Here is a 12,454-nt window from a genome sequence, read left to right on the forward strand (position 1 = left end):
CCCCAACCCCTTACTTTCTTCATTTGGCTCCTTAACGCCCTCCAGCATTGTTCAACTGTCCCCTTACTAGGGAGGCCCTTCCCTAGCCAGCCTAAGCTAAATAATTTGGCCTCTGCTTTTTTTGTTCTGCACAACACATTTTATACAGTCTGACATGCATTTATACTGTTTCCCTGAGTGTTTGTCTCCCCTGCTAGAATGTTCCTTGAAAGCGAGAGCTTTGTTTTGTGCCCTGAGGTATAAGCGCGGCATATATAGTAGACATCAGTACATATTTACTGAGTGAATGAATGAGTTTGTGACTATAGTTCATTGACACTTACATAGCATTGTACCTTATGGATTATACATTATGTTCAAAAACATTAGAGCGTTGGTTCGTGTGTTCAGTTTTTGTACATCAGACTAAATCTAACTCTAATGCTACTTAAGTATATCGACTTCCTTGATGGCCTATATGCAAACTGGTTTCTTTGGGAGATCGTAAGTATGGCCTTCAACTCTATCCTCCATCTTGTTTTGATTTAGTGATGGGGGACCTGAATTCTAACTTATAGAGCATTTCTTTATTTTATCACTAGTTTCATTTTTAGGAACTTTATTGGTTCCTACTTGTTGAATTATAATCCTTATGTCAGGTAAACTGGGAAATGTTTAAACACAGAGGCATATCAAATGCCCCCTTGCCCTAATGCCCTTGTTTAATGGGGGCTCCAACACTCCATGGGCTTCCCTGGTGGCTCAGTGGTAAGGAATCCACCTGTGGTGTAAGAGACACAGAAGATGGGGTTTCAGTCCCTGGGTCAGGAAGATCCTATGGAGGTGGGTGTGGCAGCCCACTCCAGTATTCTTGGGGGGAGAATCCCATGGACAGAGGAGCCTGGTGGGCTACAGTCCATGGGGTCGCAGAGTTGGACACGACTGAAGCAACTTACATGCACTCATGATGCTGCACAACCTCACGGGAACTGTTGGGTCTTGCACTCCTACAGCTGTGGGGCACAGCAGCCATGGCAGACGTAAAATGTTTGGCTTTAGTTTCTCATTGTTGAATCTTCTGTTTGTTTTCTTCCTGCTATTCAAGTGGCATTTTAAGACCCTGTCTGCTTTGCACTCGCATTGCTCGGTCGTTTGGACTACTGCTTGTCGCTTGTTATTAGCTCAGCTGTGTCAAGTTTTTCCTGATTCCATTCTCCTTCATCTGCTCACTTGGCTTTCTGCCTTAGGTGTTTCAGTTACTCTGCCTGCTGTTCCATTTCACTTGATTGACATCAAACTTGTATGAGAGCAAATGAGTCCATATTTTCATCAGGCGGTTAAGGTACCCTTTGTCAGCCTAATCATTACCTAGTTAATTATCCCTATCAAAATACAAATGGTATCTGTCATTCAGAATCTGAGCCTAGCATTGTGGTAAGGTTAAAAGATTCGAGCGTGGCAACCGGCAACAGTTCTGAGCTGATTCTCCTGAGAGATGACGCAGTACTTTGATTTGGGGAGCAGTGAGTGCAGGCGGAGGCAGAAATTTGATGCTAGTTTTATTGCATATAGTTGATTTTACTTAGCCTACCTCACAGTGAAGACATGTTATTATAATTTCATCTGTGCAAGTGCCCTGTTTTGAACACATAGCAGTTAAAATCTAGGTGATTATTTCATAGTAAACTTAATAATTCTGAATTTGACTGGAAATGTGTTATGGAGCCCTATACTCTGAGGAGAGGCCTACATAGATTCTCTTAGGTCTGACTTAACTATTTCGTTAGTCATCTAGGACCAGACTAGATGGAGACAGGCTGTAGGTATAAGTTTCAGGACACTTTGAAATGACATGAATACTGCAAGACCCCTTATATCTAGCCACAAAGGGCTGTCTCTAAGCCCTAATTGTGCCAGCAATGTCTGCTTTATTCTATATAATCTAGCTATATTAAAAAGCTTTAGTGCTGTTTCATGCCTGTAATCGCATATTGTGCTGATTGCTGTGTTTTTATTCTTCTCTTTGGAAGTTAAGAATCCATCAGTTCATAATCTTTTCCAGTTTTTGGTTTATAAATATCTTTTATTAGTTTCCCCAAAATTGCTTCGCTGCTTTCAATCCTGGCTTAATCCCTCCAATGCTCAGGTTAAGAATGGTGTTATTTGAGCTCAGTTCTTTAAATTTCTGTTTTGATAAGTTTATATTTTCCCTTTGACGGTTCCATTGATGAGGCCAAAGGCTGAACTCCCTGCAGTGAATGGTTAAGTAGAGGAAGAGGTACCTTATATTGCTGTCTTCCAAAAGCATGATTAGAGAAGAGGGATATCTTTTTTTTTTTTTGTACTGCTTACTGGGAAGAAGGTTAGAAAACAAGACTTCTCACCAGGAATTCCAAAGCTAAAAATATGTGACTCTGGGGCAGATGAAGAAGTTTCAACATTGGAGGTGGGGGTGTGAAAGGGAACACTGAGCTAGGAAGAAAACTTAATTTTCCATCTAAGAAGCCTAGCTTACATGAATAATTTCTAGAGTAAGGCCTTTTCCAGTCAGATCTGTTGGTGCTATCGAGCTGGTATTTCAAGTATGTCCATCTGCATTTAAACGAATTGCTCCAAGACAATCTGATTATGCGGTAGTTACTTTGGTGAGAATAGCGCCTCAGTGGAATGGAAACTTCATTTTGAGTCTAATATTAGACCTTGCTTTGGAAAATTCCTTTTAAATGATCACAAGCTGGGAATAGCAAAAGAATTTAACTTTCGACAGACAGCATTCACCAAGAATTTTTAACTGCTTATGTTTGGGTCCTTGGGAAAGCAGATGGGAGAAACTGACCTAACCAAACTGACTAGACTAGAATTGACTTGACCTGATGCGGTGTTTATATATCTGTTGCTGATAAGTTTCCCTTGTAGTCTCATTTGCTCAAAATATTTTCATTCTTTGAGTGTGAGCGCACTAAGGATGCAGATTGTTAGGATGCCTAATTGTCTAACAATCTTAACTTCTCAGTCTCCAGACAACGTTGCCTGCAAAGGGGTCTGAGGCAGAGCAGAAAGGGCAGATGAACCCACAGACCCAAAGCCAGCCTCTGAGTAGTTGCTGGGAACTTCATCAGAACTGGCCTTCAGGGTATTTTTAGTTTGGCTGGTTGTGTCTGAGCAAACTCACCCAGTTTGAAGTAAAGTTTATTTAAATGACGCGCCCTCACTCCCACTGCCTCCAAAAAAACCTCATCCTGTCATTTAAAAATATGTTGGGTAGGGGGAGGCTCAAAAGGGGAAAGATACATGAATACGTATAGCTGATTCATGTTGTCCTGCAGCAGAAATTTGCATTGTAAAACAATTATCCTCCAATTAAAGAAAATAATGTTAAAATGATCATGAAGTTTCCAGATATCATGTCTCCTTGGCTTAGCTTAAGGATACATCTCAGCTGCCCTCATGCCGTGCGTTAGGAAAACCAATTATTGGTGTATGAGATAAATTTAATATTTTTAAAAGATCTTTTTGAAATTGAAATGCATCCTTTTTTCATTTTTAAATTTTAATTGGAGGATAATTGCTTTACAATATTGTGTTGGTTTCTGCCATACCTCACCATGAATCAGCCATAGATATACATATGTCCCCTCTCTCTTAACCTCCCTCCCACCTCCCACCCCTCTAGGTTGTCACAGAGCACCTGATTTGAGTTCTCTGCGTCATAGAGCAAATTTCCACTGGCTATCTATTTTACATATGGTAATTTATGTTTCTATCACAGTGCACATTTAATGTAGTAGACTTTTTCTTTCTAAGCTGGTAATAGTTGATAGTGCCTTAGAATTGATAAATTAATATAAGCTACCATTTATTGATTGCCCAGTTGATCCCAGTCCCTGCCTTTGCTAGGTACATTATCCCTGATACTAACAATAATCCTGCATGGCAGCAGTTATCATGAGCCTGGGTTTAGAGAAGAGGAGACTGAGGCTCAGAAAAGTTACGTAGGCCTTGGTCCTGATCACACAGCTGGTGGTAGCTAAAGTGGTGATACTAGAGTTCGCATTCAGAAGTGGTCAGTTTCACAGCATGTGTTCTTATAGGATTCCTTTTTGATGTTTACTATATTTGAAATTAAACCTGAGGAATTTTAAACATTTACTTATTTTTAAGGGACAACCATGAATCCATTACATGTTAACGTAGCATTTTTATTAAAGCTAACTTTTTCCAAAACTTGAATAGTAAAGAGAGTAGTGGTTGCCTTTCTGTGTATTGTTTATTATCAAGCTAAATGGAGGGCAGCTAGATTCTCTTCTTTATTCAGTCTGTGCTATACACTGTTTTATTGAGGTATGTGAAGAAACTCTGTCCTCACACAGATATGTATTTGAAAAGGGAGGGGTATTTTAATAACCTTTATGAATATTTGGATGTTCTTTGATAATAACCCCAAACTCCCCAAGTGATAGTTTCTTTAAGGTTAGTTGCAATGTAGCACCTGAAAGTATGCCAGTGGACTTGTGGTGCCCTGTTCCATTAAAATCTTTTGGTCCAGAATCTTCCTTACAAAAGAATTCTGAGTAATGTGTATAGCTATTCCCTGACTCCAAGAAGTAGGGCTTAATTCCTACCCCTCACCCTCTCTCGGGGTGAGCTAGACCAGATGACTTGCTTCCAAAGAGTAGAATGAGGACAAGGAAAAAATTGGTAACTTTTGCAGTGAAGACACCGTGAACGTCACCTGTGATGATGTGAGCCCCGATGTCCTGTAACGAGAAAACTCATAACCCCAGTCTAATTGTGAGAAAAACATCGGAAAAATATGTCCAAATCAGAAGATATTCTACAGAGTACCTGACCAGAACTACTTGCTTGTCAAGCTCATGAAAAACAAGGGCAGACTGGGAAACCGTCACAGACCAGAGGAATCTGGGAAGACACAACAGCTAAGTGCAGTGTGGTCCTCAAGACTGGATACTTGAACAGAAAGAGGACATTAATGGAAAAACTGGTGAAATCCAAATAAAATCTAGAATATACTTACTGTTACTGTATCAGTGTCAACTTCTAGTTTTGATGAATATATCATGGTAAAGTAAGGTGTTAATAGTGGGAGGGGGAAACTGAGTAAAGGGTATACAAGAACTCTGTCTTTGCCATTTTTCTGTAAATCTAAAATTACTGCAAAATAAAAAGATTTTTAAAATCCACTGTTATGCATTGCATTCTGAATAAATGCATGATTTGGTAACATCATGGCCACGGTCATTTGGAGAATACTGGTTCACAGAGTTAGGCAGATCTTTGAACTGTTGACACATTTTATTGTTCAGTACTTTACAAATCACATTTGTTAATAGCGCCACCTGTCTCCATCAGGTAAGTCTTCACTGAGAAGCTCTCAAGTTTCACGGTGGTGGATACAAGTTTCCCGAAATCCTAATTTTCCCTTGAAAGCTCAGATGTTATGTTTGGCAGTGAACACTGCTATTGTTTTCCTGAATGTAATAGACTCATCATGTTCATTTTCAAGAAAATGTCTGCCAATATCCAAGTCTAAATAACCATAGCTTGGTAGTTATTCTTTAAAATGTTTGGTGAAAAAATTGATTCAACTTGCAACTCAATTTGCATGAGTCCTTTTCCTCAAAACAGCTGTCATACTTCAGAATGCAACAGAAATGTTTTATGGTTCTTGGTTTGTCCTGTACAGTATGGAAAGACAGGTCCCAGGAATCAAGATTTAATGAAGCTGATTACTTCTACTGTATCATCAAGGATATTTTTTTCCCTCTGGAAAAGAATTATTTTACAATTTTTAATTGAAATACAGTTGATTTACAGTGTTCTGTTAATTCGGTGTATAGCAAAGTGATTCAGTTTTATATACTTTAAAAAATTCTCTTCCATTGTAGGTTCTCCCAAGATATTGACTATAGTTCCCTTTATATAGTAATGTGTATGTTTTAATCCCAGACTCCTAATTTAAAGGATACTTGAACAGATTTTCCCCCCTTTTACTGTGTGTGTGTCTGTGTCTGTGTGTCTGTGTCTGTGTGTTGGAGAAGACAGTGACCACTAGTAGTGACCCACTACTACCACTGTCTTGACTTGTGCTGAGGCACTTTTATACCATTGGTACAAATACCAGCACAGTGTAAAACTCCAGGAACATTTTAGTAATCTAAATGAAAAGGATTTGGCCTTTCTGACTTTCCTAAAAGGGTCCTGGGCACCCCTAGGGGTCCACAGACCACTCTTTGAGAACTGCGGTCCTCAGGTAAAGCAGCAGTTGCTAAATGGTCACAAAGGAACAGCTGACATAACCAGAGACCAACTCCATTAAGAAGCAGATGGCACCATGGTGGTACCCGGTGTATAGATGATGCTGTTTTGGCTTAACTGGTCTTACTTTTGATGGCCCATGAAGCTTTTCCATTTGTTTGTGGACAAACATTTCCAAACCATTTTTAAATGCTGAAAGGTAGACTTTGATAATCTGGAATCTGTGTTTGCTGCTGTTTTTTAACATAATCCTTTATAAGACTTCATTCAGGAAATTCAGAAAATCACCTCTGAAAATTACCTCTTTGCTTTCTTTTCTTTAAAGGTAAATCTCACCTGGCTATTGTGCAGCGAGTAAACAATGAGGGAGAGGGGGATCCATTTTATGAAGTTCTGGGAATTGTCACATTAGAGGATGTGATTGAAGAAATCATCAAATCTGAGATTCTAGATGAAACAGATTTATACAGTGAGTACCGTCGCCTGAGTATAATTTTCCCAAACCTTTGCTTTTATTTGCCATGTTGTTTGTGAGTCATCTGACATCTCTCCAGCTGTTGACTGTTTCTAATAACACACAGTGTGTGTAGGCTGGATACCACCTACAAGTATACACCAGTCCTTCCACTGCAGAGGAAGAAGAGGCAGGTCCTGTAATATCAACTGGCCATGTGTTTTTTTTTTTTTGAAAAGCCAACTGCTTCTAGCTGGGCATTATTTGCCCTAAACAGAGAGCTCCATTCTTGACTTGCATTTTACACAGTTACGCAAATTGTTTCAGTTAAGTTTCTGTCTCTACTTAAAGTCATGATTCAAATGCTTAAAAACTGAGAAGGGTTTGTGGATAGCAACTGTTGAAATTTCCTTGTTCTAGTACCCATGGGTCAGGATAGAGATGAAGTTTGCAGACGTAGTTTTCCTGGGTTAGTGTTGTCACCGTGGAGTATATAGCAAAAGCAGGACAGGTTAGGGTACACAATAAAAGCGTGTCTTTCTCGTTCTGTTTCTCTGCCTTTTGGGAGGTGGGCTTGGATCGGGGAAGGTGGGTATCCACACCTATTTGCCCAGGAGTAGGCTTGATGCTGGGGCTTCCCAGGTGGCGCTAGTGGTAAAGAACCCGCCTGCCAGTGTAGGAGATGTTTAAGAGATGCAGGTTCGATCCCTAGATTGGGAAGATCCCCTGGAGGGGAGGGCATGGCAACCCACTCCAGGATTCTCTTGCCTGGAGAATCCCATGGACTGGTGCACTGCAGTCCTTAGGGTCACACACAGTCAAACATGACTGAAATGACTTAGCACACACACAGGCTCGATCCTGGGCTGGGCGTTGAGCCTGCATTCTGTCCTATTAAATCCACAACTGTTGGATTTCCTTAGCCTTACTCTTGGCAAAGTAATACTCTTTTAAGAGTTTCTTAATGCCAAAGATGGCACAAGGCCTGAGATGTTAGGGGCTGTCAAAGGTGGTATAGAGAAGGAGAATTTGGGCTCTTTGTGTCCTGTTGGGCTTTTCAAGCTTGAATTGGAGGGGAAAAGGGACTGTTCAGGTGGCCTGGAGCACCAAGGACGAAGCCAGCCTTGCTCAAAGCAGAGTCATTTTATTCAGGCCTACTAGAAAGGGAATGTCCCTCATTTTAAAACTAAAGTCTTCCATCCACCCTTAAAAAAAAAATTAATATTTAGCTCTTGACCTGCTTCCCAAATGGATCTTATTTTTTTCCTCACATCTGTATAGTGTTTTTTAAACAACCCCAATCCCTATGTGTTTTATCCTTTTGACTCTTGGAGAATAATCAGAGCTTTCACAATTGAGAATATTGTTAATTGTGTGTTTACATTCTTTTCATCCTTCCTCACAGAGACTGTTTAATACCAAGTGTGTCTCTGCATATTTATGTGTTTCCCAGGGGTAATCCTCAGTGTAAGAAAGATAATCTAGACATTTATGCGCTTTTATGTTTACACTTCAGCTCACTTCTTTTAAACCTTGATGAGACTGATTTCATACATGGCTTCCTGAAATGAGATACTGAACTTGTGTTTCAAGGATAGTCTTGATTCAGTTCAGGGATGATGATGACCTTTGACATTAGAAAATGATTCAGAATGCTTGCCTTGATTTTTGATGCCTGACTTTAAAGAGAATTTGGGACAGAGGAAAATTCCAGGTTGTGATTGCCTTCTCCCCAGGACAAGCCTGATTAGTCATCACTGTTTTGCCTTAGGCATGAAATGGTAATATAAAGACTCATGATTCTTGAGGGGGGAAAGCAAGCAATTAGGAAAAGCAAGCAAATTGTCTCTAATCTAGTTTTTTCTTGATCATTACTTTGTCCAGAAAAATACTCAGAAGCTTTGCATTTGACACCTTGAAGATCAAGGATTGGCAAACTACAGCTTACAAGCTAAAAAAAAATTTTTTTTAACATTTTTTCAGTTGTTAAAAAGTCAAAAGAATATTATTTTGTGACACGTAAAAATGATACAGAATTAAAATTTCCTATCCGGAATCACGTTTTACTGCAGCACAGCCCTGCTAATTCATTTTCACATGGCTCCTCTTTGCTCAACAGCAGAGTTGTAGTTGCAACAGAGCGTACATGGCCCGCGAGCCTGAAATACTTACTGTCCAGCCCTTTGCAGAAGAAATGTGCTGACCTCTGTTCTGAATCACTTCCTTCGTATTTGCTTGACCTTGAGGGTCTCATGCTCTGTGGTGGTGTTACTAAGATCAACAGATATTATTAAAAATCAACAGGTAATATTAAAATCAGTCACAAATAATCACTGTTCTGTGACAGTGTTCTTGTTCATTTCTCGAGGTTGTGTGTGTGTGTGTGCTTTTCAGCAGAGGCTGGGACGGATACACTAAAGGCAGGGACATGCTCCTCTGTGTCTTCTGTAGCATGACTCTTCTTCCTGCTCTGTGGCGGCCTGAGTAGCAGGAGCTTGTGTGCGCTCTGGGTTCATGTCCTGTTGCTGTAAAGTCTCTACGAGGGGAGGATTTTTGTCCCCAGCTGCCCATTAATAATACTTAGAAGGGCCCTGTAGATCTTCGCAGCGTGTATCCACAGCCATTCCTAATCATGTTACCTGTGATTTCATACTCTGGATTGTGTCATAGGCACGCCTGTGCTGCACTCATCCGATGACGGTTCTCTGTCCCTCCCCTCTCCACGTGCTGTTTGCAGGTAGCGTGCCCACCATCTGGAGAGCGAGCTTAGCCTTTCCAATATATCATGTCATTTTTCGTTGAAAAAGAGCCCTGATCTAATGGAATGTGTTTCCTTTTTCCTTTTCTCATTCCTCCCTCAGCTGATAACAGAACGAAAAAGAAAGTGGCCCATCGAGAAAGAAAGCAAGATTTTTCTGCCTTTAAGCAAACAGACAGCGAGATGAAGGTTAAAATATCACCGCAGCTTCTCTTGGCCATGCACCGTTTCCTAGCAACAGGCAAGTGCCGCTTATCACAGTTTGAAATCTCTGCCAACCCTGGAGCAAGTTTCTCGCCCACCGCTGACTGGGGTGGGCTGGGGGTGGAGCCTGGGAACTGGGGTGATAAGTAATGCCACTTTTGTGTTTTGTTTTTTGTTTTGTTTTGTTTGTTTTGTTTTGTTTTTTTCTTTTTAAATTCTCTCCTCTCCTATGTTCAGTGTCGGCATGAACCCTCTGAGACATTTACCAGGGGTGGACCAGTAACTTAAAATTGGTCTGAAAGGTAAGGATGAATGTTAGTGCCACACTGCATGTGAACGGTAGGCCAGGCCATCCGCTTCAGCTCAGTCCAGGGGAGAGCCAGCTGGCGGAGCAGGCGGACAGTGCATCCCAGACCCCATCTCGGTGTGTCAGGCATTAGCTCTCTCTTCAGCTTGCCTCGGAAGAACAGTTGGACATCAGTGGTGACGCAGGTGCTATGATTTGCAGTGAAGAACAATAAATTCTCAAAATTAAGTCTTTACCCTTTCTGGTTGTAATGAAATCAGAAATCTTCAGAACTCTGACATAGATTTCCTGATGGCCCTCTTCAAAGCAGATTGTTAACTCAGGCCCATTCCAGGAGGCAAGTGTTCACATTATTAAAACCACCAACCCAGCCGGCAGTGACTGCTCCAGGGAGGTCAAGGTCGAACGGATTTGAGAGACTGACTGACCCTGCTCATATCCCCAGATGGCTCTCTAGGCAAAGGGTGAGCTCTGTTGGCCAGGGAGAAGTGTGAGAGAATCTGAGAGTGCCCAGTGGCCTATAGAAGACGTCTGTGTCCAAGATGGGCAGCCAGTGCCTTTCAGCTGAATGCAGTGTACTTGAGATATTTTGAAAAGAAGGCTAACAGCAACCACGTGATGGAATGTTATGCATTCTTTAAGATCATTTTTTCAGATACCTCAAAAGGCTCATCATATAATATTTATCACATGTGAAAATACTTAGTGTAAAGTAAGAAGAAACAGTATAAAACCATGTGTACACAAGATTATCCTTGTATTTTTTAGTGTACACACACATGTACTTACATGGCACTCATGCCTAGGTGAGGTATGGAAAAGAAATACTCACCAATTGCTCAGAATGGTTATGAGTGGTTGGTTTATAGGTTTATTTTCTTCTTTGTCTTTTTCTATATTTTCCAAAACTTCTGTGATGTACTATCTTATTTTGTTATTACAAAAAAGTCACCGAACTAATGCAGAATCTATAGGTCTCACATATAACATAATTAAAAACCTTTTAAGACATATGAACAAATATCTTTAACTTATTTTTTTTTTATTTCTGATAATATTGTTCTTCATCATTTAAGAACCACAATTTAGACGTTACCTTTTCTGCCTCATAAAGTCCACTTTCAGTATAGCACCCTTAAGTCAGTAACTTGGGATTTTGTTGTTTTAAATGAAATCACTATCTTTATCACTTCAGACCAACATTACTTTTTTAAATAGCAAGCTGGAGTGCATGTTGATGTGTGCACGTGCCTTGCTTTTATTCTGAATCTCTCCCTTCCTCTGTTTCCAGACTTTCTCAGGGTAGTCGATGGGAGAATGAGATGTGAGCACTGCGTCTGAGCACCTGGTACTAACCCACGCCTAGACGCTTCCTGACCTCTGCTTCTTCCTTTGGCTGTTGTTGGACAGTCAGTCTTTTGTGGCCTGTTGCAGGGTGTCCTGGCAGTCATGGAGCCTGCTTCTGGTTGATTTTCCTTTGTGTCAGTCAGAAAATGAGGTTTTTTTTTTTTTTTTTTTTTAATGATACCTGAAACCAATGACAGGTTGAAAAAGAAAAATTCTAAAGCAACAAACATGAGAATTCAGCATTTTCTAATTTCTCCCAGGTTATCTGCCCCCAGTGGATCACGAAACGGAAGTCTCATTAATCCATGCTGTATTGCTTCGATTCCAAGTATTCTTTAAACACTTTAATCACTAGCATCATTTTTTTTCCATCCATTTGAAGTGTAATATCAAGTTGTGTTTATATCTATAGAAGTAGAAGCATTTAGCCCATCCCAGATGTCAGAGAAGATCCTTCTAAGGCTGCTAAAGCACCCCAATGTCATCCAGGAACTGAAGTATGATGAGAAGAACAAGAAAGCTCCAGAATACTACCTCTACCAGCGAAACAAACCTGTAGACTACTTCGTTCTCATTTTGCAGGTCAGAAGTACTAATCAATAGTTGTTTGATCTCATTGAGTACCCACCCTTCCAGCTCGGAGGAGACTTGGTGTAGGTGAATGGGTGTCAAGGATTACACACTTACCTTCTGGGGTGGCCTTATATGTGGGAGAATTTCATCTCCCTGTTTTCATATCTGCAAAAGCAGTGTCGTTAGTTACTTTAATTTCTAATACTGATAGGCACTTGGTGATTGCTGAGGCATTGAGGCATTCCTTTGAAGAAGGGTGAATTCAGGCATGTGTTTATTTGTTTTTTGGAAGAGTTTGGGGAATTAACTGTGTGTGTCTAAATCTTGGCTGGACATTTGAAATGTCACTGTTGTGAGTTCCTTGGGTCTTCTTTTCATTGTCTTTTCTTTCTTCCACCCCTCATTAAGACTTGGCCATACACAGCTTCTTAGAGATTCCTTATTATCTCTTCTCTTAATGTCATCAAAATAATCCATTTATTGGATTGGCCCAAAAGTTCATTTGGTGTTATGGAAAAACCTGAATAAATTGTTTTTATTCCTGGTTACTAACCAG

The 12,454-nt window shown here is 40.4% G+C and overlaps 1 protein-coding gene across 2 annotated transcripts in view; it reads left to right on the forward strand.

Annotated features, from left to right (window-relative positions):
• Positions 1 to 12,454, forward strand: part of CNNM2 (cyclin and CBS domain divalent metal cation transport mediator 2) — a 175,681-nt gene that overhangs the window by 134,789 nt on the left and 28,438 nt on the right. For both annotated transcript variants that reach the window (XM_040254324.1, XM_040254325.1), the window contains exons 2-4: positions 6,581 to 6,724; positions 9,571 to 9,708; positions 11,738 to 11,907. In XM_040254324.1, the coding sequence (XP_040110258.1) occupies positions 6,581 to 6,724; positions 9,571 to 9,708; positions 11,738 to 11,907 (452 nt within the window). The remainder of the gene's footprint in view (positions 1 to 6,580; positions 6,725 to 9,570; positions 9,709 to 11,737; positions 11,908 to 12,454) is intronic.

This window comes from Oryx dammah, unplaced genomic scaffold (genome assembly GCF_014754425.2).
Source record: "Oryx dammah isolate SB20612 unplaced genomic scaffold, SCBI_Odam_1.1 HiC_scaffold_14, whole genome shotgun sequence".
Lineage (NCBI taxonomy): Eukaryota > Metazoa > Chordata > Mammalia > Artiodactyla > Bovidae > Oryx > Oryx dammah.